The 22,600-nt window shown below is 45.8% G+C and overlaps 1 protein-coding gene across 2 annotated transcripts in view; it reads right to left on the bottom strand.

The window, feature by feature from the left end:
- Nucleotides 1-22,055, bottom strand: part of myh10 (myosin, heavy chain 10, non-muscle) — a 58,528-nt gene extending 36,473 nt beyond the window's left edge. For both annotated transcript variants that reach the window (XM_048247155.1, XM_048247157.1), the window contains exons 1-4: nt 21,904-22,055; nt 18,560-18,932; nt 12,664-12,820; nt 328-355 (exon numbers count right to left, since the gene is read on the bottom strand). In XM_048247155.1, coding sequence (XP_048103112.1) covers nt 328-355; nt 12,664-12,820; nt 18,560-18,904 — 530 coding nt within the window. In that variant the 5' untranslated portion in view covers nt 18,905-18,932; nt 21,904-22,055. The remainder of the gene's footprint in view (nt 1-327; nt 356-12,663; nt 12,821-18,559; nt 18,933-21,903) is intronic.
- Between the last annotated feature and the right edge of the window lie 545 nt (nt 22,056-22,600).

Raw genomic sequence — 22,600 nt, 5'->3', positions numbered from 1 at the left:
GATGTAGTGCTCCAACAAGTCAGTGGTATTATAAAGGGTGATGACTAAAACAGATGTAGGCTACAGCAGCAGACAAGACCGATAGGATTTGTTGTGCTCTTTGACAGAAGGAGTTCATGTGGCTTCCATCTGGTCAAACACACATTATTTTAGAGGGGAAAAGCAAATACTGTGAGCCACATCGCTATATGTCATTTCATATGGAGTTAAAGAAAAAGTTGAGCCAAAATTTTATGCAGTGAAGAGGGTACAGCAGAACACAACGGACTCATTATCTCTCATTGATTAAGGAAGCACGAGCCTGCTGAGCAGACAGAAGTTACTCACGTGCAGAGAATTGATTGGTCCTCACGATCTATGAGAGGGGGGGGGGGGAATAGAAGCATTAGCAAACCATTGGGTGATCTGTACTGGAATATTGTCAAGTCCTCATCATCAAGTCTGACATATTATAAAAATATGATCTAATACAATCAAATTTAAAGACTTGCCTGCAACATGAGCAGGGTTATGGAAAACAAAGCAGTGAAAATTGCCTGAACTTTACTAAGTTTGGCATCAAATCCAATACATCAATCAACAAATATCTGACAGGCTAGAGACATTCAAAAATAAGGAAAGAACATATCAGGTTCTTTTGCAGCGCCCATCAAAACTACAATTTCAGAGAGAGGTCAAAGGCACAGATGATCGAGGCAAGGCTCCAAAGCACACATGACAGAGGAAAGGGAGTGTTTTTCAGAAGCAAATGCCAGGCCCCTGTGAGAGAGAGATAAAGCTGACACAGTGTGAGCTCTCTGCCAGGAAAATACAGATCTCAGAGTTATTTTCCAAAAGCTTTTGCGATTAGCACCTGATAGGCCAAATTACCAGTCAGTCAGTTAACTGTCAGTTAACATATGTGAACAATGGTAGGCAAGCTGAAAGACGAAAAGAGAAATGTCCCTGCAATTTTGTATTCCTGCTCTCTCCATTTTCAGTATGCAATGTTGTAAACACATAATGATGTCTGCATAGCATAGTCACACAGACATTACGTAATTTCCCAACTATCAGCCGAGGAATTGATTTAGCAAAATTTCTTCAGCCATGAGGTTAATGCACAGGGGCATATGTTTTTGTTTTTTTACCTGCATAAAACACTGTCCTGCGGTTTATACACAATGTGGCTAATACACAGGAAATTACTGTAGTACACACTGAATAAATAAAATAGCTCGAAGCCTCAGAACAGGTGTCTGGCCCAAAATAATGAAAACGGGAACCATGGTGGAAGGTGCGATCGTAGTCAGTTTGTGGTCTCCCACAGACTTTTGAATATTGAAACCATAATTGCATCATTCTTGATGGGAATGGAGTGGGTGGGACATCAGTGATGAGATGAGAAGGCGATTTTTCACATAAATCTCTGTAGCTCAAGGTCACCGAGCCAGGCAGCAGTGCTATACTCTGGGGGCATAAAACATGGGGGCTCATGCCCCTAGAGTGTAGCACTGTAGCTGCCTTGCTACTCTAGCTGTTGGCTGCAGCAACTCGAGCTAGGTAGCACCGTTTTTTTATTTTTTTTATTTCGTACTCGTGACCTCAAACAAACAGAGATCTATGTGAAAAATCGCCAGCATTCTCCTTTAAGGCCAAACTTTGCCCTTAGAAGCCCGGAACATCAACTGCTCATAATGTTAAAAGTTATCCTGGCTTGCCCTTACAAGATGCTTGGCAACATGCATGAAAAAACAAACAGCTAAGGGCTAATATAGGATTGTGTGTTCTGCTTGTCCTTCTGAAGCCAGGCTGATAATGAGCACTTGAACGTTGACAGTAAGGTGCTATGTACAAGAAGGGAACACATCCCTGCATCACTTCTAACCTCTAACAGAAATGTCAAATGTCTGTCTCAGTTTACTTCTGGCAACCATCAAACATGACTCACTTACACTTCAAAAATAACCCAATCACCAAGGAGCAAGCTGTCAATTCTACACTTCATTTTGAGAAATTCAATGAGATTTGGATAGTAAACAAATGACAAACAAATGTATTTTCTGTCCATAGTCTGCGTATGGGCCAAGGTCGGTGAATGAGGTCCACAAGACAAGTAAGCAAGTGAGTTCCACAAGACAATTGTGATTCAATTTCCGTCATTTTAACAACATCTGTAGCCGTAGCAACAACATGAACATCAATCTGGTGAATTTAAACCTACAGTACCCCAGACTCTGGTTTGACCCCGTGTTTACACTATACTTACTCACTTTACAAGAAGAATACAGACCCTATAGCTGATAGATCATAAAATCAAGTTTGCAAGTCAGTGCTGCCTTTGCATGTCGTCTGTAATTCAGTTGGGATGAAATGAGACACAAATGACTTTACTATAGCATTTAATCACAGTGTACATTAAAGGACGCTGGTAATGAATCACCTGGGACAACCAGATCATGTTCTAAAGTCCAGACCTACCAGCTGTGGCCATTATTGCCCACCTCTAATCAGTAGAAATCGCTTGATTCAATCTTCTACTTAAATCACCTCACGTCTCGTGCAGGACATCTGATTCAATCAGGGAGACGGGTATGCAAGCTACTGCACTCAGCCCAGATATTAAGCCCAAAAATAGACTGGCTACAGCTAATATGTACCGGGAGGAGTGAAGTGGCATCATTTCAGAGTAATATGGAACACAATGAGCCATGACATAATTGGTTCATCAGTGACTACATTTCGGACTCAATTTCCAATTCAATTTTCTTGAGTTTGGCTAAATTGTAACACCTTACAAAAATATCTCACATAACTCAAATGGCTACCTATGGAAATGTGTTGGACAGAATTCTACAATAAATGTTCACTCTCTAGGGGACATTCCACATTTTCCAAGCCAGCACGAGTCAGCACCAACCAGCCTGCCCAGATGTGGACAGTAAAATAACAGTGCACACAGTTTTTTTAAAGGACAGAGGAAACCATGAAACCGAGCCCAGGCCCAGAGCACACCATGCGGAGCTGGAGAGCAGCAGATAAGATAGGGAGGCCACGGAACAAGACCCTCCTCCTGAATGGAGGTCACCACAGGCAGGCAACACCAGAACACAGCCACTTCCTTCCCAAACTGACCTGTGGACTACAGCCATGGCCCCTGTCCAGATGGGCAAGCGAAATCGCTGCTTTGTCCAAAAACAACACAAAGGTTTGACACAGTGATACGGCTCCAATGTTAATGTTGGTTTTTGAAAGCAGGTGTGGAAACCGTGCCGAGTGACCTCAAATGGAGGCAGTAACAGGCCTGTAGTTATTATGGACCCACAGCTGGATAAAGGCCAAGCAACCAGCCAAAAGGTGATTTGTTGATGTTGTTTGAGCACAAAATGTGGTAAGTGGGAAGGTAACGTCATTACCATTCTACAAATATCTGACAAAACTGCACAATTGTTCTTGCAGCAACACATTAGTGCTTTGGCCAATCTTAACTGACCAAATGCAGTTAAGTTGTTCTTCTAATTTCTCTCGCCCTGAAGTGCTTGAAGAACGGTCAGACATTCAGAACATCATGTCTGATGATGGCCCGCCTGATAGGAGCATGAATCAAGCTGAGAGGACACTGAGCATAAATCCATCTGTGTCCTCAGACATTACTGCTGAAAAGTGCCTCAAAGAGTCGGGCGTTGACCTCCTACAGCCATCAATAACTCAGATGTTTCCGGGCATCCAGATGTACTGTAGTAGCTCTGACTGCGTTCTCCTGTACATGTATGACTCATACTCAGGGGTTAAAGTGGACACTGAAGTACTGTCAGTAGCTTAATTCCGGAACTCCGGATTCAATTACGTGGCCATAAAAATGTGTGCTCCCTTCAACATGCGTCACAAACGCTTTTACTCAAGTGGACAGAAAAAACAAAGTCTTATAGCTGATATGACATCAGTCAGTTATTTCCTTACTGCACTGAAAAGGACACCCACAGAGCAGAGGGGTGTGCAGTAACAGCTCATTAACATGTGCTTTGTGCTATCAGGGCTGCACTGCACTGGATGCTAGGAGACAAGAATTTTACAGGTCGTATTAAAATATATCAGCTTAGCTCTATGAGCTCAAATGAGTGAGGAGGGTGAGGTCCTCACATGGCTCTCCCTTCATCTCCCTGCCTCGCTGCTAGATCAGCAGGACCGCATCGGTGACTCAGACGCATCCAGTAAACTGACTCATGCCCCTGGCTCCATTGTATCACTTTAGGGATTGAAAAGAGAGAGTAGAGACTTGCTGATAAAGAGTCTTGTAAAACATAACAATGGTGTGCCAGGAACACAGAAGTCCCATTGGTCACATTCCAAACTGTTTCGGTTGGCATTGCTCTCTCTCTTTCTCCCTCCCTCTCTCTCTAACATTTGGCCAATAGATAACACGCTCACAGGGGATCCATCCAATTAACATTCAGTTACGGGCTATTGCTTGCGTTGGTTGACAGCTTATTTCAGCATTCCAAAGTCAGGCCACCTACTCTTGAAACACTTGAGCATACCTGGTTTCTGGCCATGGAGGTCCAGCAGTGGGTCCCTGAAATGACCCTCTTCAGCATGTGCTGAAGCCTTTCACATCCACATGCAGTTACAGAGGTGGGGAAGAGGCAGCCCTTAATAACTAGAGCGAGGAGAAAAGGGATCATTCATTCAGATTGATCAAATTACTATCTGGATGTGTGTGATATGAGACTGTGTGTGGGGAGAAGTAAGACTCACGAGTGACCTGAATGAGAACATTAGCAACTCCAGCATGGCGCAGTCAGCAAGCATGCATAAAATAACACTTGTGGAGGGGGGAATCATTCATGCATGAGCTGCGAGGGAGTGCAAGCACGGAATGCTAATGTGCCTACAGCATTCTGAATGACCTCACCCGTTTGCTTTGTCGTCACAGAGGAAATCAGGAGAGGCAGACTGGTCTGCCCTTAGAGGGAGTGGCAAGGACGGAGAGGGCCTGAGTTTCGCACAAGGAGGTGGTGGGAAGCCTGACTGCAGAATAGTGCTGAGTCTGTTCCTGTGGCCTGTGGGCTGAACCCCTCTGGTGTGGAGGGCAGAGTGCAGCTGGATGGCTGATCTGCACTGTCCGGCTCCCTCATGCCCTGACAGGTTCAGGGGCTCATCTCGTGGTCTGATAAAACACACTGACCTCACTTCCTCAGGACGGTCATTATACCCGCGTCCTCCATCCTGTTCGCTTCCTCTTCTGTCTCCTACACACAAAACATCCCCGCCACTAAATCTGCTCCATGGCAATATCAGTCCCACACACAGAGGGCTGCCAGGGTGCCTGAAGAATGGGCTCTCCTATCTACCCAGCTGCAGCACCCGGGAAGGATATAATCGAGTCAAGAGGGGGCTCTTTACTTTCCTTTCAGTGCCTTCTCCTAGCACCAAGACCTCAACAACCTCAGAAAAGAATGCTGCGTGTGGGGGCAATTTGGGCGGTGGGGGTGGGTGGTATAACAAATATTCATACGACATTGTACAACATTGTTTAATTGTCCTGGGAGTGATTTTGCATGCCTTGCATGACTGGTAGCCTTCTTTCCTCCATCATAAGACTCACCCTGGAGACATTTCACATGCTTTCTGAATGTAAAAACAAGCAGAAATGTAATTGGTTTTCCACTGTCAGAAAAAACTATAAAACTGTTACAGAAATATAAAACATGGATTTTTTTTTTCTCATGGAGGGAAAAAAAACAGTCTACAACAATCTACAGCTTCTTCAATCTCATTCACGGATCATGGATGCTAAACTGCCAGTATGACCAGTATGGTCATCTTGGCTGCAGAGTGGCACCTCGCGGTGCTATTCTCCACCGGCCAGTCGTGCAGTGGGAGCTGCTCTTTGGCCATCGACAGTGAGCTCATTGTGATGCTGTGGCTCCCTGGGCACAAGCCAGACTGCACTACTGAGTCTCAATGCCCACATTAAATAAAAGCAATGAGCTGCAATGGGTATTCACCTAAAACACGACAAAACCCAGCATGCCATTTTTCCTTTGTGTTGTTCACAAAGTAGCTTATTGATAGAGGGAATTTTGTGAAGGTGTTCCAAGAAAAAGCAACAGGACAACATAACAACATATGAACAAAAAAAGTGTTGGCAGGTAGAGAAAGCCACAAATTCTGAGGACTGAAATATCCGTGGATATCCCCATCAAGCCAACCTCTTGGTCACTTACAAACAAATGCAACAGGGTCTGGTCCGCTTTAGCATACTAAGCTGCTCAGAACTATGCGCCACAAACCCCTGTAAAAAAGCTGCCCATTGTTGGCTGGCTCCGTTAGAAGTCCCTGCAGGTCTCAGTCAAGGGTACAGGGTTCATCTCTCCCTGTGGGCCACTGAGTCCCCTAATGACCGGCCTTCCCTGGTCCCTCTGGCCCCTCTGTATCGCCCCAATCCACCCCCCTCCGAGTGGATTAACACAGTGGTAGGACTCATTCCACACATTCCAGACCACATCCCTGCCAGCCACAGACCTCCTGCTCCCTGCTCAGCGGACCTGGAGTCCCCTCACATACATACACAGGGCTGATTCTCAGGGTCCTGCTCGACTTTGCAGCCACTGAGGGATCATGGAAAATTGGCACGTGCTTCCTACACAGGCAAGTTTTTAGAGACTCTCAATTTATCCCAGTAGGAGAGTGCTCCTAGGGCAGGATAAAGAACTGGAAAGAGAATCAATCATGTATTATAGTTAAACAAATCCTGATCCAAACCACAGGGAACAAATGTTGGCTCCTTACTCCTTACTTGACATTAGGGGCAACAATAAAACTGAAACTATGAAGTGCTCCTCAACTCATCACAACTGGATTAACGATCTTCTAAAAGGGCTTAAATGTCTCACCTGCAATATTATGCGATGCAGTGGAAAATCTATTCTCAGGAATGTAATATTGCTTACAGCTGCTACTCTGCCTAACACATATAAGTAGCCTTTACACAACAGGCAAGGCACAACTGCCACTTCTGACAAGAACATAAGAGGGCACTCAAGGCACTGCTCAAAACGTATATGAAGGAGGAGGCATTAAACAAATGCAAACACAAGACAGTGGATACTTGAAGGCCAACGTGGGGGTGATATATCCAATCCTCTTACCCATCAAAACAACTTGGGCAATGGCAAGACTTCATGTTGAGTGTTCATGTTGGTGACTCAAGTCAAGAGTCAAGAGGATAACTTCTGTGTTATGCTATGTGATGCTACCATGGTAGCACAACTTCTATCATGATTCTGTGCATTATAGAATAGGGATTTCAATATTATTGTAGTATAATCTTTAATGGATAACTGGTTAATTGACTATATGTGCACACCCCTACTAGAGACAGGCTGTCTCTAAATGCAAACCAGGCACAAATACACAACTGAAATGGGAAAAGTATATAACTTGCCTGTAATCTTTCCTTTAGGTGAATCAAAACACACCTATGGTTCCACAGGATTGTCAACTTAAAAACAGTCATGGAAATCACAAGCGACACAAGATCCAAGTTAAAGGAGTCAAACCCAAAGAGAAAGCACAAAAAATATATAATCTCTAGAGAGGCAAAAATGCAGAAAGAAGCAACTCTCACACAGCGTAAAAAAAACCGAGCACAAGCTCAGATGAATGTACAGCTGAAGAGTCACAATTCAAAAAATGAAACCAGCTGTCCCAACTGCACAGGGCAGGAAGACAAGCATGCGGTCAGTCAAACTGTCATTTCATTTGTCAAACAGACTCAGCTGTGAGTCTGTAGTCTCACTGGCAGCTCTTGTGGCAAGGATGGGCCGCAGGAGTGCATGCCAGCAAAAGGCCATCAGAGGACACAGACCTTTAGAAAGACCTTTAGTGCTCCATCTCCATGAGCCACACTGTGCTCCGTCTCCATGAGCCACACTGTGCTCCGTCTCCATGAGCCACACTGTGCTCCATCCATCTCCATGAGCCATACTGCTCCGTCTACATAAGCCACACTGTGCTCTATCCATCTCCATGAGCCACACTGCTCCGTCTCCATGAGCCAAACTGTGCTCCATCAATCTCCATGAGCCACACTGTGCTCCATCCATCTCCATGAGCCACACTGTGCTCCATCCATGAGCCACACTGTGCTCCATCAATCTCCATGAGCCACACTGTGCTCCATCCATCTCCATGAGCCACACTGTGCTCCATCCATCTCCATGAGCCACACTGCTCCATCTCCATGAGACACTGTGCTCCAACTCCATGAGCCATTGTGGTGCAAGAGGATAAAAGCATCATGGCTTCACCAACAGAAATGTGTTATGTCTAGTATCTAGAGTCATCTGTGTTGTGTTGATCAGATTATTTTGAAATAATTAAGTTCCCATCTTCAAACTTCTTTTAACTCCAGATTTTCCAGCAAATGCTCTGATGTAAACACATAAATCTGTGTCTGTCTTGTGCATAGAGAGAACCCTTGAAAACATATTCACCTGTTTTTCACCTGAAAACATATTCACCTGTTTCACTGCAGCAACAGGACTGCTGAAGGCCCTGGATGTAACAAATCTGCTCCATGGCTAAAATGTGCTCAGTCAGTCCAACACAGTACTGCAGAGCATAACATCTGGGATCAGAATAACAACAACAAAAAAACCTAATTTATGGTGCTTTGGAGGAAAAATGGAGGGATGTGCTGTGAGCAAAGGTGAGATGGAGCAGTATTTCAAAAGGAGGAAGACAGAGTGCTGTGGGAAAGTGACGGGAGCACAAGGAGGAGGACGTGGGCGGCTCCGCTGGAGGGCAGCTGGGGCCCGATCCCAGAGGACGGGCAGCGCAAGCTGCAGCGTGGCAGGCCTGCCGCAGGCCACGGGGAAAATAAACAAGTCACTAAAAAGGTCACCGTCGCTCGTCTCAAATAGCTCCACTCTGGCTCCAGGGACTTGCCGAGCTCTGCATGTTGTAGGAAAGGTTTCAATAAATGAGGAACTAAGTAAAACTCTGGGGCAGCCGAGCAGAATCCAGCAGACTCCAGCATTCTGCGTTTCAATAAACTAAACCACAAGACTTCGCTGAAATGGCAGTGGAAGAATGCAGAGTCAAATCCAAAGATTGTATCATGATTCTCAGTCTGATTACTCCATTCTTATCTTCACACTGGGATATTGAGGAAGCCGTACCTGAAAGAAATCTGTCTGCAAGTCTGCCTTTTGAGGTTCCCTTTGGAGTCACTGTGAAATGCAGCTCTTGTAATCTCTCAGCGCCCTGAGACTTCCACTACTTCAAGGACAGATAAAAGCTTGGATGCAAAGCCCTGGATTCAGTTCAAAAGAACCTGATCACAACGACCACTATTATTCATCAAAGCTTCTATTGGTACCAGGTGGAAAACGGAATGTAGCGCTTCCCCACAGTGGGCATTTAAGCACACTGTATCACACAAGAAACACACATTGTTTTAAGAGATCCAACCAATGTGAGGGTTTGAAAAACCAGAAGGCAATAAGGACACGGTGCTGTATCTACAATGCACCAGCAATCCAGAGCGAAGAATAAGGCGTTCCAAAATCCATATCCATCATTCCAAAATCTGTGAGGCTGGGAACTTTAACTTGGCACTAACCACTGGGCTTTCTACGCATAATTACACTATGATGATTACTGATCAGTCTTGAACTATTATAATGGCATAACATTTAAAAAGATGGGGGGGGGGGGGACACAGAGCAGCTTGGCAACACGTGTTTTTACTGGTGAAGTGTGGTGCAAATAACCCCTAGGCACAGAGCAGCTTGGCAACACGTTTTTTTTTTTTTTTTTTTTTTTTAAAAGCAGCCTTTCAAGAGTGCAAGTTCCACAAATGTGAAAATCAGCCTTTTCATGCATGGTGTCAACAGCCAAGAGGGACATATTACGGAAAAATATCTGGCAGTGTAATCAATGACAGATGTGTGCATCTGGTTTTCAGGTGGCGGAGGTCATGCTGTGGAAGGGGGTGAAATGCACAGCCTCTCTTTGTAAAAGTTACACCTCATTTAGCGGCCCATCTGGACCCAGGGTGGCATCCCGGCCAAGCTAAAATTATCGTTCTCCTCTGAAAGACCAGGCGCCCTTCAGCGGTTCACTGGATGATTTGCCGCATTTACTTTGATACAGCTGTGGGGATAATGAACTCTTCATGTGAGACAAGCTTGCATGCCCTCTCTCCAAAAACACCACAAAATTCATGGCACCTTAATATAGTATGAGAAACTTCACCATGCTTTACTGATGCTGCAATCAAAAAGCCATAGTTTGTGCTTGCATCACAAGCTGTGGCAAGTAGCAGAAGTCCGAGCTACAACTTACTGATTGTGGAACCAATTTCTTAACCTACCACTTGATATTTATTGGAGTAAATCAGACGTGCAGCTATACAGCAGGGGTCTATGTTACACATTCATATGTAATGGCTGGGACACACAAGAGCTACAGATTTAGGCTTGAAAATTAACCATCTAACTATTCTGCATCCTTGAATCAATCCCCCATCTTTATCCTTGGCAACAGCCTGCTGAGTGATTTTAGGGCTGAAGTTTAAGGCCTGTTGGTGTGAAAGAGTGCTAAGGGGGAAGGGGGGACCACGAGGTGGCCTTCGGACAAAAAGAGTGATGGTCATCACTACTGTGTGTGTGTGCCTCAAAATAATACACATCTCCATGAGGATGTGGCTGCAGAAGGGGATAGTGCTATTTTTTCTTGACCGCCTTCCACCTTACCAAGACAAACTGGGCGTTGGACGGCACTGGTGATGAGGGTGTTTACCCTGAGGCCATCACCAGGCTCTCTGTCCTACTCGGGTCTTGAAAGGCGCCCTAGAGCACCACAGCCCCCCTTAACGCCAAACAAAAGCCCCTTTGTGCTCCACAATGCAGGTCACCATTGGCCTGCCTCTGGCCCTGTGTGGAACCACTAAGAGAGGATTGGAGGATCCAGCAGCTTCACAAAGAATACATTTCACATATTTTTTCATGTCCAGCATGTCTCAGACTCCACAAGCGATCAGCAGAGATCTCTATGATGATAGAGGGCATTCAATAGTGGTGGGACATCCTGAGGCCACTTTCTCGAAGGGCATCTCAGTAGTGGTAGTGTTGTTGTCTTGGCCCGACCACCCCTTGTCAGCCCCCCGCCCCAAGTGAAGATGGAGACGACAGGGAAGAGAACCAGTGAAAAGAAAACACACACAGGAAGCAGCCAGAAAAAGCTGTTTTGTTCACCGCGATGAAGGGGTATGTATGGGATAGCCTGCAGTAATGCAGACTGTCTGAGCTTTCCATGTTGACAAGAGCAATATGTTAAACACTTATCCTCTACAAATGTATTTTAAATGACCTAATGGTTTTCCAGGCACCATTTCACCCCAAGCATTTTACAGCATTTTAGGCTACATCTTCATCTTCAAGTAAATCCAAAGTTGAAAAAAATAATTATGTAAAACACACCTGCAAATGAAGCACATGTCCACTAGTCAGGCTGAAGTTCTATATAATGCTTTTTAAAAATATGACACAAGCACAACAAACCATGGAAATATGGAAATGGAACAATCACACCACAGCATCTAAAGGAAAGGCAATACACACACTCCATCACACCTCGTCCTCCTCCCCATATCTTTCTTGCCCCAAATGAGTCCAGGGCTGAGAAAATGCATGTGCACTGAACTGGCACAGAGATAGGACACACAAGGTCAAACGTGCCAAAACCAAATCCCTCGTACACTCTTATCTGGTTCCTCTGGAGAGATAGAATTTGCATCTCTGTCCTTGATCTTCAGATGGACACTCTCCCCTCTCTCTGGCCAAGCTGAGCATAACTCAAGTGAGCACTCCATCTTTGAATTTGAAAGCCCTTCGTAATGCAACGTGGAAAAAATGTCCTGCTCACTGGCAGTTTCCACGCGTACCAGACAGCACTTGAGAAATACATTTATCTCTTGAGGTGGAAAAATAAACAGCAAAATTGAAGCAGGTCCTTGAGAAATAAATGGGTTGCACCTCTACGCCTTTTGTGTCATCGGATACTAAATCACTTTTAAAAATCCAGCCAAAACATCTAAATTAAATTAGTAAAATAAGTCAGAAATAGGTCATTATGGTTTTGATTGTCTGTGATATAAAATTAAGCTTTGGTTTGAGCCATGGTTTCCATGAGTATCCCCTGGGTAATTACTGAGGTCTTGTTGTTGAAAGTGAATGCCGATCCCTTTCAAAGAGTAAAGAGTATTCTTTAGTCTGGCCTAGTACCGATCCAATGCCAAACGCTCTCTTCTTAAAGACAGTGTCAGGTGAGCTCTGTTCCTCTGGCCTCTTGACTTCAAACTGTCTCAAACATGCATACATCGCAATCACCAAATTAGCCACATGGACTTATTTCTAAAACAAAGGGGGTATGAGCACAAAATGGACTTTCACAATGTCCACACACTATACAATATATTATCTGCCTTACCTGCCTGGTGCCACTTCTTCAACAAATCAACTCTCTGCTTCATGTGTATTGTTCTCACACCCCTCTTTGTCCTTGCCCCTCCTTCCCATTGGTCAATCTCTTTTGGGGCCCAGATCACTCAACACATGTACCATTTTGTACAATGAAAAGTGTAAAAATTGTCGTTTTCTCTTCAGGGAAGCTTACCTTGTAGCATGCATCTGTAGGCGGACTCTGAGATGGCATAAATGTGTGGGGGCATTTCATGCCTCTTCTTCCCTCGGTACATCTCGATGATGTTCTCTGAGTATATGGGAAGGTTTTTGTAGGGGTTTATGACGACACAGAAAAGCCCTGAATATGTCTGTTGAAGAAGACAGAAACACACAAAAAGCATTAATTACCAGCCGAGATATAATATCACTCACTTCAGTACACACAAAAAGCATTAGTTACCAGTCGAGATATAATATCACTTCAGTATCTGAAGCAGAGAGTGTAACACACAGAACATTATGAACAAGAGCCATTGAGCTGACTTGAACAGGTAATCTATACAGTCTTTGTTAGGCTAGTCAGAGAGGGTTGAATTCATTGAGGGCCATTCTGCATGATGCAGATCAGATACAACTTTGAGCAGGCTGGTCATAAATCACCAGTGAATCAATCCTTTTACAGAGATTGGAGAGGGAGAAGAAACCTGCTGATAAATCATTCTTTATCTTCCTCTCCTTCAGAGAGCACGGACCAGAGAGGACAAAGAGACTGAGCACCATCAAGGCCAAGTCAGTATTTAAGAGAGAGTTTAAATTCAACAACCTAAAATTAGTCTTCCACGTCCCCTTCAAAGGACACCTTATTTGTACATGTATTATTCTGATTTGATAACAGTAGGCTATTTGCACTAATTGCAAGTGGATGGGCATCAGACTGTCTTGATCAGTGCTTCCTCCAGATCCACCCATGTAGGTTTACATGCATGCCCAGCTGAGAGGCAGTTGTGCATGCACACACACACACAGTCAGGATAACCTCCTGTCTCAATGCTCCGGCCAGCCAGCTGAAGAAAAAAAATCTTAATACCATGACAGCAGATCTGACGGTAATATCAGCTTATGTCCCAGTTTGACAGGCTTTGGCTAAGCTGTGCCGATGATGACTTTTCATAGGACACAGACAACTGAAGAAACTTCCTCTCTCTCATTTTAATAAATATGGGCATGGACTGGGCACAGTGCCTGGCCAGGTTCAGTGATCTTCTGATCATTTTCACAGGATGTCAATCCCCTAAGAGTGACCGACCATTTGCACTGGGCGTCCGTCCTGTGTGTTTGTGACCAGCAGTGGCGGGACACATGGCAGACACAGCAGAGGGCCGGTCGGGAGAGAGGGCTAATCCCTGTCTGTCTGCCGGGTGGGCTCTCCACTAGCTGCAGCAGAAGGGTGGGGGGAGGTGTGTGTGTGTGTGTGTGTGTGTGTGTGTGTGTGTGTGTGTGTGTGTGTGTGCGTGTGTAAGGGAATGGGGGTCGACAGCCCATGTCCAAACCCCTCTCGCCTTGCCTGGCTATGTAACTACATTCCAGTAATTATGTTGTCTGTGCTGGGCAGGGGTGCAGAGGACCCACAGCCGGCTAACCTAGTTGTCAAGCTGGAACAATGGGTGTGTGGCGCAGGCATGCTGGGGGCAGCCGCAGGGTCCTGCAGAGATCCCACAGCGCCCATCACGGGTTCTGTCTCGCCGTACAGGGGCGGCTCTCTCAATCGCCGACCCCCCGCGGGGACCAAAACAAACACGTCTGACTGCACGACGGCACTCCACCTACAACCAGCACGCACATCCGATCTGGAACGTTAATTACGGGTGAGCGTATGAACGAAAGTGCAGCTTCGCCTAAATCCAGATCATCAGACGAGGGTTATTTTTTGTGAGGATTCACAAAATCACTGTGTGCAGTGAGGCGTATGATACGATACTACATTTAAGAGGAATGAATGACACGTAGCCTCCTTCCATGTGAGATTCATATGGATCATCTAATCAATGGTTTACATGAATCAGTAGTGTAAATACAACAATCACACACACACACACACACACACACACACACACACACAGCTACTCAGCTGTGCAGCTCAGTGGAATGTGTCTGGAGCTGGTCCTGGGCCAGCAGCACTGAGCTGGTAGTGCCCTTGGGCACCTACAGAGTTTCTACATCAGACATCAGGCAGCAGCCTCATCACACCTCTAAAGGTGAACACTGCCAGCAGGCTTGTGCAAAATTCCAGAATTGAATTAAAACTGGCCAATTCAATTCTTGAATTTCACTTGCATTTCAATTGAGGTAGCAAACAGGAAGCAGAATTGCAATTCGAATTGTGCACAACCCTGGCTGCCAGCACACATCTACCCATGCGATTACAAAACACCTCAGTGGCTAAATTAGGTTTTAGTTCATCTCAATCCCCCTCTAAAAAGGTCAAGGTCACAGCCTGTGTGCGGTGGGTTCTGCACGTTCTGCACGTTCTGTGGGGCCTGATGTTAAACACCAAGCGAGACTCTCCTGTCTCGGGTTGAGTGATAAAAAATGCATGAGCAGGCAGCTGGGCTGCGTGAAATGAGAAAGATGTCCGTCTGCCCATCTAGGGAGGGGAGCAGGGGACGGCCAGGGCAGTGTGGGCTGCAGATGCTGCGAGGGGAACCCCTGCTGTTCTGCCCGTAGGGGTGTGGGGTGGGGGGTTTGGGCGGCATATCCGTGTCCCTGCCCCAAAACGGGCGCGGTGCCAGGCAGACGGATCAGCAGCCTGCTGGGGTGCGGGGATGACTCAGCTGACATGTCCCGGAGAAGCCCCCCCCACCCAACAGGCTGAAGCAGGGGTAAGAGAGTGCCCAGGGGTAAGAGAGCGCTCAGACGTGGCTGGCCCTGGGCCCACCGGAGCGCTGCTGTGACTGGGCACCTCTGCCAGGGGGGACCGGAACAGTGCGGAGGGGCCAGAGGGCCTCTAGCACAGTTGATCTGGTGCCCAGTGCCCATGTCCAAACACTTCCCACAGCCAAGTCCAGCTTAGCAACCACATCGGCCCTCTTTTTTTCTGAGCAGCCAAAACAAAAAGGGGATGTTTCCGAGAGGAAGAAAGGGAGAAAAAAAATCAACTGACCCTCTGGTCTGGGTGTGTGTGCAGTGGACTTGTTGTGCAGTGGACTTCGTATCTGTGTGTGAAGCAAAGTTGAAAAGGGATCAAATATGCATGTCACATGCATAAAGGGTTGAAGAGAAAGAGCTTCATCAGACTTCAGAGGTGGTCAGTAAACTCTACATTGTCACTCACATGCTCATTCTGGGCTGAGGAGTGGGAGGCTGTGAGATCAGAACCAGAGTTCACAGCTCTTCCCACATACTGTTTAACTGTGTGTGGTGTGTGTGTGTGTGTGTGTGTGTGTGTGTGTGTGTGTGTGTAGCTCAGAAGAAGCCACTGATATGTATGTATGAGCAACAATGAACTCCAAGGACATGTAACGTTTGGGTACACGGCATTCTGTGAAATCTCATATCCTAAATCCATCAATTTATCACCAAGGGCACGATGTCCACTGTGAAGGTTGCCATGGTATGGGGTGGCGTTTGTTCTACAGAGAGCCTGGGAGACACACGTCCTGTCGGGTACGACTGCAGCCCACAGTCCCATCCGTAAGCACAGAGGTGGAAAACTGATCGTTTCGCGGAAGGCTCTTCCGCGCAGCGCTCAGCGCTGACTCATCGGCGTGGCCGCGGCGGCGGGTCAGCCTCTCGGCCCACTCTCTGCTCGGCTGCAGGACACGAGTGGGAGGGCGGCGTGCGTGTGGACTGACACATCCCATCACTCGCAAACGGCTCTCGACGCCAGCAGGACTAAAAGCAAGACTGGAGGTCTCACTAGATCAGCGAGAGGCAGAGGAGAGTGCCATCGATTTAGGAAGTGGTCTGGCTCATCGTGTGCCTCTATCAGTGCTTCTGAGGATCACATTTCTCTACACGAGACAATAATCAGAAGATAGTCACGACAGTAACAATGTAACCATATGTTTAATAGACAGAACAGACTAATAGCCTCTACAAAGATTCAGAGCTGGTGCTATAGGCCTGATACATTTTAATATAACTTAACTGAATGCTTCTATATCAAACTAGCATCAGAAATCCAAAATAAAAATGTATTTAAACCTTCTACAAATTACATAGAATGAAAGCATTGTGAGTGATTGAGTGAGTGAGTGAGTGAGTGAGTGAGTGAGTGAGTGTTGACCATTCAGAGGTAAGACTAGCCTAGGACATCACTGGACCAGAGAGATCAGTGAAGCCTGTCATCCCTTATCTGTCTCTGCAACCTTCTGCAAAGCACCTTTCAGCACGAGGATGCTTGACATAGTGCACATTTCATGTGCCAGTTGAGCCCAGGTCTGGAGCAGGAGCCTGACAGGTCAGCACGGAGAGCTGCAGATGGGGGCCCAGATTAGGGGCCGTGGCGCCCGTTAACTTGGCATGAAGTTATTTTTTAATCAAGGGGCAGCGTTTGGAGCTCTGCATTGAAGTATGCCAGATATTCCGGGACAGCTGTGGCCCATCAGCGCACGCACAAAGGCCCCATTCTGGCGTCAGGGCTGGTGTGTGACTCAGCACGGCCTCTGCGGCTGATTACCTCCATCAGGAGGAGGGCAGGCGGCCCAGAGCCGGCAGCTAGATGCCGACACCAGGAGCCTCAGCCTCGCTAGCGGTGGCAAGCAGGCCCCCGGGACAGCCTGGAGCTTTCCCACAAAAACAGCCCGCAGGAGAGGAGTGCGGCTGAGCAGCGTCTGGCCAGGCCTCCTCCTTGCAGGGAGCTGGTGACCATGACGATGGCCTCAGCCGGTGGAACATCCCACCTTAAATGCAGCCGAGCGTGTTAGCAGCCCTTGTTGACAGGAGGCCAGGGGGATGAGGGGGAATTCTGTGGAGGAAACGCACAACCACCCCCCAGGACAGACAAAGAGCACGTTCACATTATGCATTTGATTTCTCTTCAGAGTCCTAAACGCCGCTAAACAGTCCTTGAAACTCACCGAAACCCAAATAGGACAAATTATCATTATCTCTTTGGCACTTGGGCGTTCAGGCTTCGTCCAAAGAGCCAAGTGAAAGAGTGGCCCCCATTGAAATTCCAGCATGACCTCATCTAAGGCCCTCTTGGCCACTGAGGGAAACGAAAGAACTGACTTGAGCTGTGGAGCCCAACCAGCTGCACTGTCCTCTGCTCTCTCTCCCTCTTTCTCTCTATCCCTCTCTCCTTCTCTCTCTTTCTCGTCTCAAGCGACCACCAAACTATCCCTCTATTCTTGGAATGAATGCCACAAAGTAGGTCAAGACCACGAGGGACGGGCACATTATTAGTGGCGTCTCCACGTCACTAATATCACAGGATAAGGGGTTTTAAGGACATCTCAGAAGCAGATGATCTGTGACAGCACTTAATCATCTACAGATCTCCCTGAAACCATCTCCGTTACAGTCAAATCAAACACCAAGACATCAAACACCAGCCATGCTTGTCAAGATGAGAGTCTGGCAGAGGTCTCTACTGGTCTTTTATTCACTATGATGATGAAACCACACCCACTAATTCTTCAGTGCAAGGGTTTGATGTGTGAGATGCATTACTGTAATGCTGTCTTGCAATTGAAAATGTGACATCATATTACTTTTAGTGTCTACAGAGTTCAAGTCCTGTCAAACACTCACAGAACAAGGAGGATATGACCAGTTATAACAACTTAAAGGAGAAATGCGGCGAGTTTTCACATAATTGCCGTGAGCCCCCATGTACATGCCCCCAGAGTGTAGCGCTGTAGCTGCCTGGCTGCATTAGTTGATGGCTGTAGCAAATCGAGCTAGGTAAAAAACGATTGTTTTCATTTTTTTCATACAAACAGTACTCGGTGACCTCGAGAAACGGAGATCTATGTGAAAACTTGCCGTATACTCTTTTGATACACATTAGACATATAAAAGCTTTAGAGGATTGAAGAACCTGATCTGAAACCATCTTTTAACTTTGTTCTAATAAATCTGAGATGGTTTGGCTGGACACTCACATAGATGAGGCCGGAGTAGTATCGGTCCTTCAGGTTGTGCAGCACAGAGGCCTCATTGAGACAGGTGAGCTCCGCCATGTCCTCCACCTTGCTGAACTTGGGCGGGTTCATCTTCTGGATGTCGTCCTTGTTGACCATCGCTTTCTTGCCATTCTCGGCCAGTTCCACCACCACCTCGTCGCCCCGCTCCTCGCGTATGCTGGCCGCCTCGAAGCCATGCCGCTCCGACGGCACCCAAACCAGCTTCTTGGCCGTCCAGTCGGCCTGTTGGGCAGGGTTGTAGACCACCGCCCGGTCCACAAACAGGTACCGCTCCGGGTCCTCCTGCCCGCTCCGCTGAGTCATCTCTGCTCGTCAGGACAGATCAGGCCACCTGAGCAGAGGATGAGGGAGAGAGAGATTAGACACCTGAGTCTGAGAGGGATAACAGTCATGTGGGTTCAGTCAGCCAGGGGACAAAACATGCACATGGTCATGGTCTTTAGGTGTCAAGTTTCTGAAGATCAGGGGAGGATTTACTCTGACATACCTGAGTTCAGTAACACATCCTAAACCACTTCACACTTATGACTTCAATTACCTTTTCATTTCAGTAAAGCATGAGAATGCAGACACCCCTTCCACACTTTTCTTTTTCAAGTGATGTACACTGATGAACATTCAAAGCAATTACAAAAACAGAGAAAAACTGAAATCTGAAAATCAGATTTCCAGGCATGATCTTTAACACACCAATTCCCATCTACTTGGACTGTGCCACATTGACACACCAATTCCCATCAACTTGGACTGTGCCACATTGACACACCAATTCCTATCTACTTGGACTGTGCCACATTGACACACCAATTCCTATCTACTTGGACTGTGCCACATGGACACACCAATTCCTATCTACTTGGGCTATGCCACATTCTATTGTCTGCAGTATATTGTTTTTGCATATGAACAGGACCAGGCTCAGATTGATCCCCTGCCACTTGTCAATTGTAAACGTTAGTTGATATTGGCAGGGTGTTGGAATAGGGCTGCATTTAAAATGCATTTTACATATTGTTTGTCAAGGGTATATGATTCAAAATGTAATAGGAAAAATGCCTTTCCATGTGGTTACACTAACAATGCTTTCATTGAATTTACAGATCATTCTCTATATTGTGATGTGTTCTGTTTTCGGCATATGAATGAACCCATATCAGTATACAAGATTTTGGTCATGTCACACAGCCCTACAATCAACTGGAAAGACCCCACAAATATCTTCATCTATAAATCAAGAATTATCTATGTTCTAACTTGAAAAGTAGGCTACTTTAAAAGGACACGTTTCAAGTGGATTAAAGCCCAGAAAAAGGATGACCCATTGAGTGCATTGACCACAGCAGAGTACTTGCTCTATTTTAACACTAAATGCTTTGGCCATGAAGCACATCTCACAGCTGACTTGAGACATTTCACAACTGACTGAAATGTGAGTGAATAAATATGGCTGTCATTTCAAGCTCAGATAAAAGGGCTTCCATCGGCCACAAGAAAGAGCCGCTGTTTTTCCGCTAAACAAAGGCCCTACACAAATGTGCACTTCACATCGCTGGCCACTCTTTAAGGATTCAGGCACGTATGGTACCACACATGGCGTAATGGCACATCCCTTGGCCGCCTGTCAAAGAGGAAAGATATCAGCTAATTTGCAGTCAGCATACACTGTGAAGGGCTCATTAGGTGTACTAAGATGCTGAAGACGCCACTTTTACAAATTCAGGCCAACTCAATCTCATTTACTTCAGAATAAAAGGCGTCCTTCTTTAATCCATCTATGTATTTGGCAAACTCTCTGTTGCCAAATGGTACAGATTTCTAAGCATGATCTGGTAACACAATTTCTACTAATCATTCTTAACCAAAAGGCCCCTGAGGTCTCAATTGAATTCCCCAATAATTTGTTGCTAAATGAGCAAGGAACTTGAATGTCAGTTTGTTTACAACCTCTCATTAAGCACACTGAGCTTCTGTGGTCGCTGCCAAATGCCCTATAAGCCTTGAAAAGCGATTCTTCAAACCCAAACCACAAGTTCCAAATAGAATCCTGAACCTGATATTGATGATATTGCAAAGATCACGCTATCCACATGGGTTAGCACCGCGTACAGCATCTGTAGACTGTTTACTTGCGTGGTTTATGCTCTCGATGTAAACAACAAGGCTGAACGGTGACACCAAATGGGAAGTTTTTTTTTGCCTCAGACTTGAGGAGAGGCAATAGTACTGCAATATTGCAATGGAAATACACTGTGTAACGCAGGACTGCTTATAGTAACTGTACGTGCAACTAACGATAGGCAAGGTACACGAGTTGTTACCAAATGAATGACCACAAAAGAGCCGTTTTCCCTTGGAACTTTATACCGCTTGATGTTTAACACTCAATAACTTAATGATCGCTCTATAAGATGACCATAAATATGCTAAAACAAAGTAACCTCTTTCCAGCTTCATGGTGACAATATAAGTGGGTCAGGACTATGAATGCAGAGATCAGTGCAGCTGACCCAGCTAACTGACGTGCGTGTGCGTCCAGGCGCAGAGCCCCTGAAAACCGCTAGGATGATATCATAGGACTGTGCGCCAAAGCAAATGGCCAGCCCAAGCCGGGGTAACAACACACAGCCCACGTCCCACGGACCTTATGCAGATGGAAATATTAAGTCGCGATATCACAGTCTTTCAGTGATATGGTAAAAATGTCGTCATGTTCACTTAGTTCACACGAAACAGCACTAGATGACTGGATAACGTTATTAGCCGGCTTGTGTCAGCACGGACGTTAACTTATGTACGCCTAGAACTGGTCCGGTATTAGTTAACGTTAAACAATTACCCTTAAGGATCTATTTAACACAACACCGTACAGTACATATTTTCAAAATGAAAAGACAGACATATTTCTCAACTAACGTTCGAGAAAGGATGCTGCAGCAGCTAGCAGGCTAAATAAGTGCCTGTGGTACTTGGTACTGTGGTATCTGAGTTCACGCGCCTCATCATCAGTAAGTGGGTGGCCCAAACCATCTTAACGTTGGCTAGCTACATGATACAACAATAATATCTATTGCTTACCGTTAAAGCGCCGCTAAAGCATAGCTTATTGAACAACTAACACCAATGTAAACACTTTCATTCAAATTTTGCACATACAATTCTGAGCATCTATTCTGAAGCAACCGGTTAGCTTGCTAATGTTAGCCTGCTAGGTTATGTACCTCCATCATTGAAAAGTCATGACAAATAATCCGTTAGCTTTGAGACACTCCACAAAAAAACAGCCCCAGACCATTTCAACTTACCAGATGCACTTGATAATAAAACGTGTGCAACTTTTAAGGCGAATAAATTGATATCCAGCAGCACAAAACTGTATTCCAAGTGCGGAGAAATTCAGCCAATATTCCCTTATTTCGTCCTCCTTCTGCACCAATGATAACGTACACCCCCACCACCAGACAGCTCAACCGAACTCACATACCGCTTTTTCTATTCCCGCCTCTTTGGCGCTCTGAGGGCACACCCACTGATTAACTATGGATTTTGATTGGACTGTATCCGATCAGGACCACAATCTATTGGTTTGTTAATACATCGCCTTCAAAGAATTTAATTGACCATTCGCTCGGATTCATTGTTGCACTTGCTGGTGAGAAAATGTTTGCCATGTACCTGAAAAAACGGGATGCTTTATTTGCTAGTTTGGTAAAGGGTGGAAAGCCAGTGGCTATCGATATGTCCATCACAGTGGGAACATTCGGCGTGTGGCTCAACATTTTTGGTTGAGACCTAGCATTGTGAAGGAAAGCACGTGAAAAGGTTTGCAGACAGTTTTCAGTTTGCATGTAGTCTACGACGTGCATAAGGAATGAGACTTCATGTGATGCATTTAGAGATTCCAGTTGGAACTGGAATAACATTGAATTGTTTTATATATGGTTATGGCTATGGTTATGGGATTTGGCAGACATACAAATACAAAACAATATAATACTTAAA

The sequence above is a fragment of the Alosa alosa genome, chromosome 7 (assembly GCF_017589495.1).
Source record: "Alosa alosa isolate M-15738 ecotype Scorff River chromosome 7, AALO_Geno_1.1, whole genome shotgun sequence".
NCBI classification, from domain to species: Eukaryota; Metazoa; Chordata; class Actinopteri; order Clupeiformes; family Clupeidae; genus Alosa; species Alosa alosa.
The sequence above is the reverse complement of the archived record's forward strand: the minus strand, read 5'-3'. Positions and strand labels throughout refer to the sequence as shown.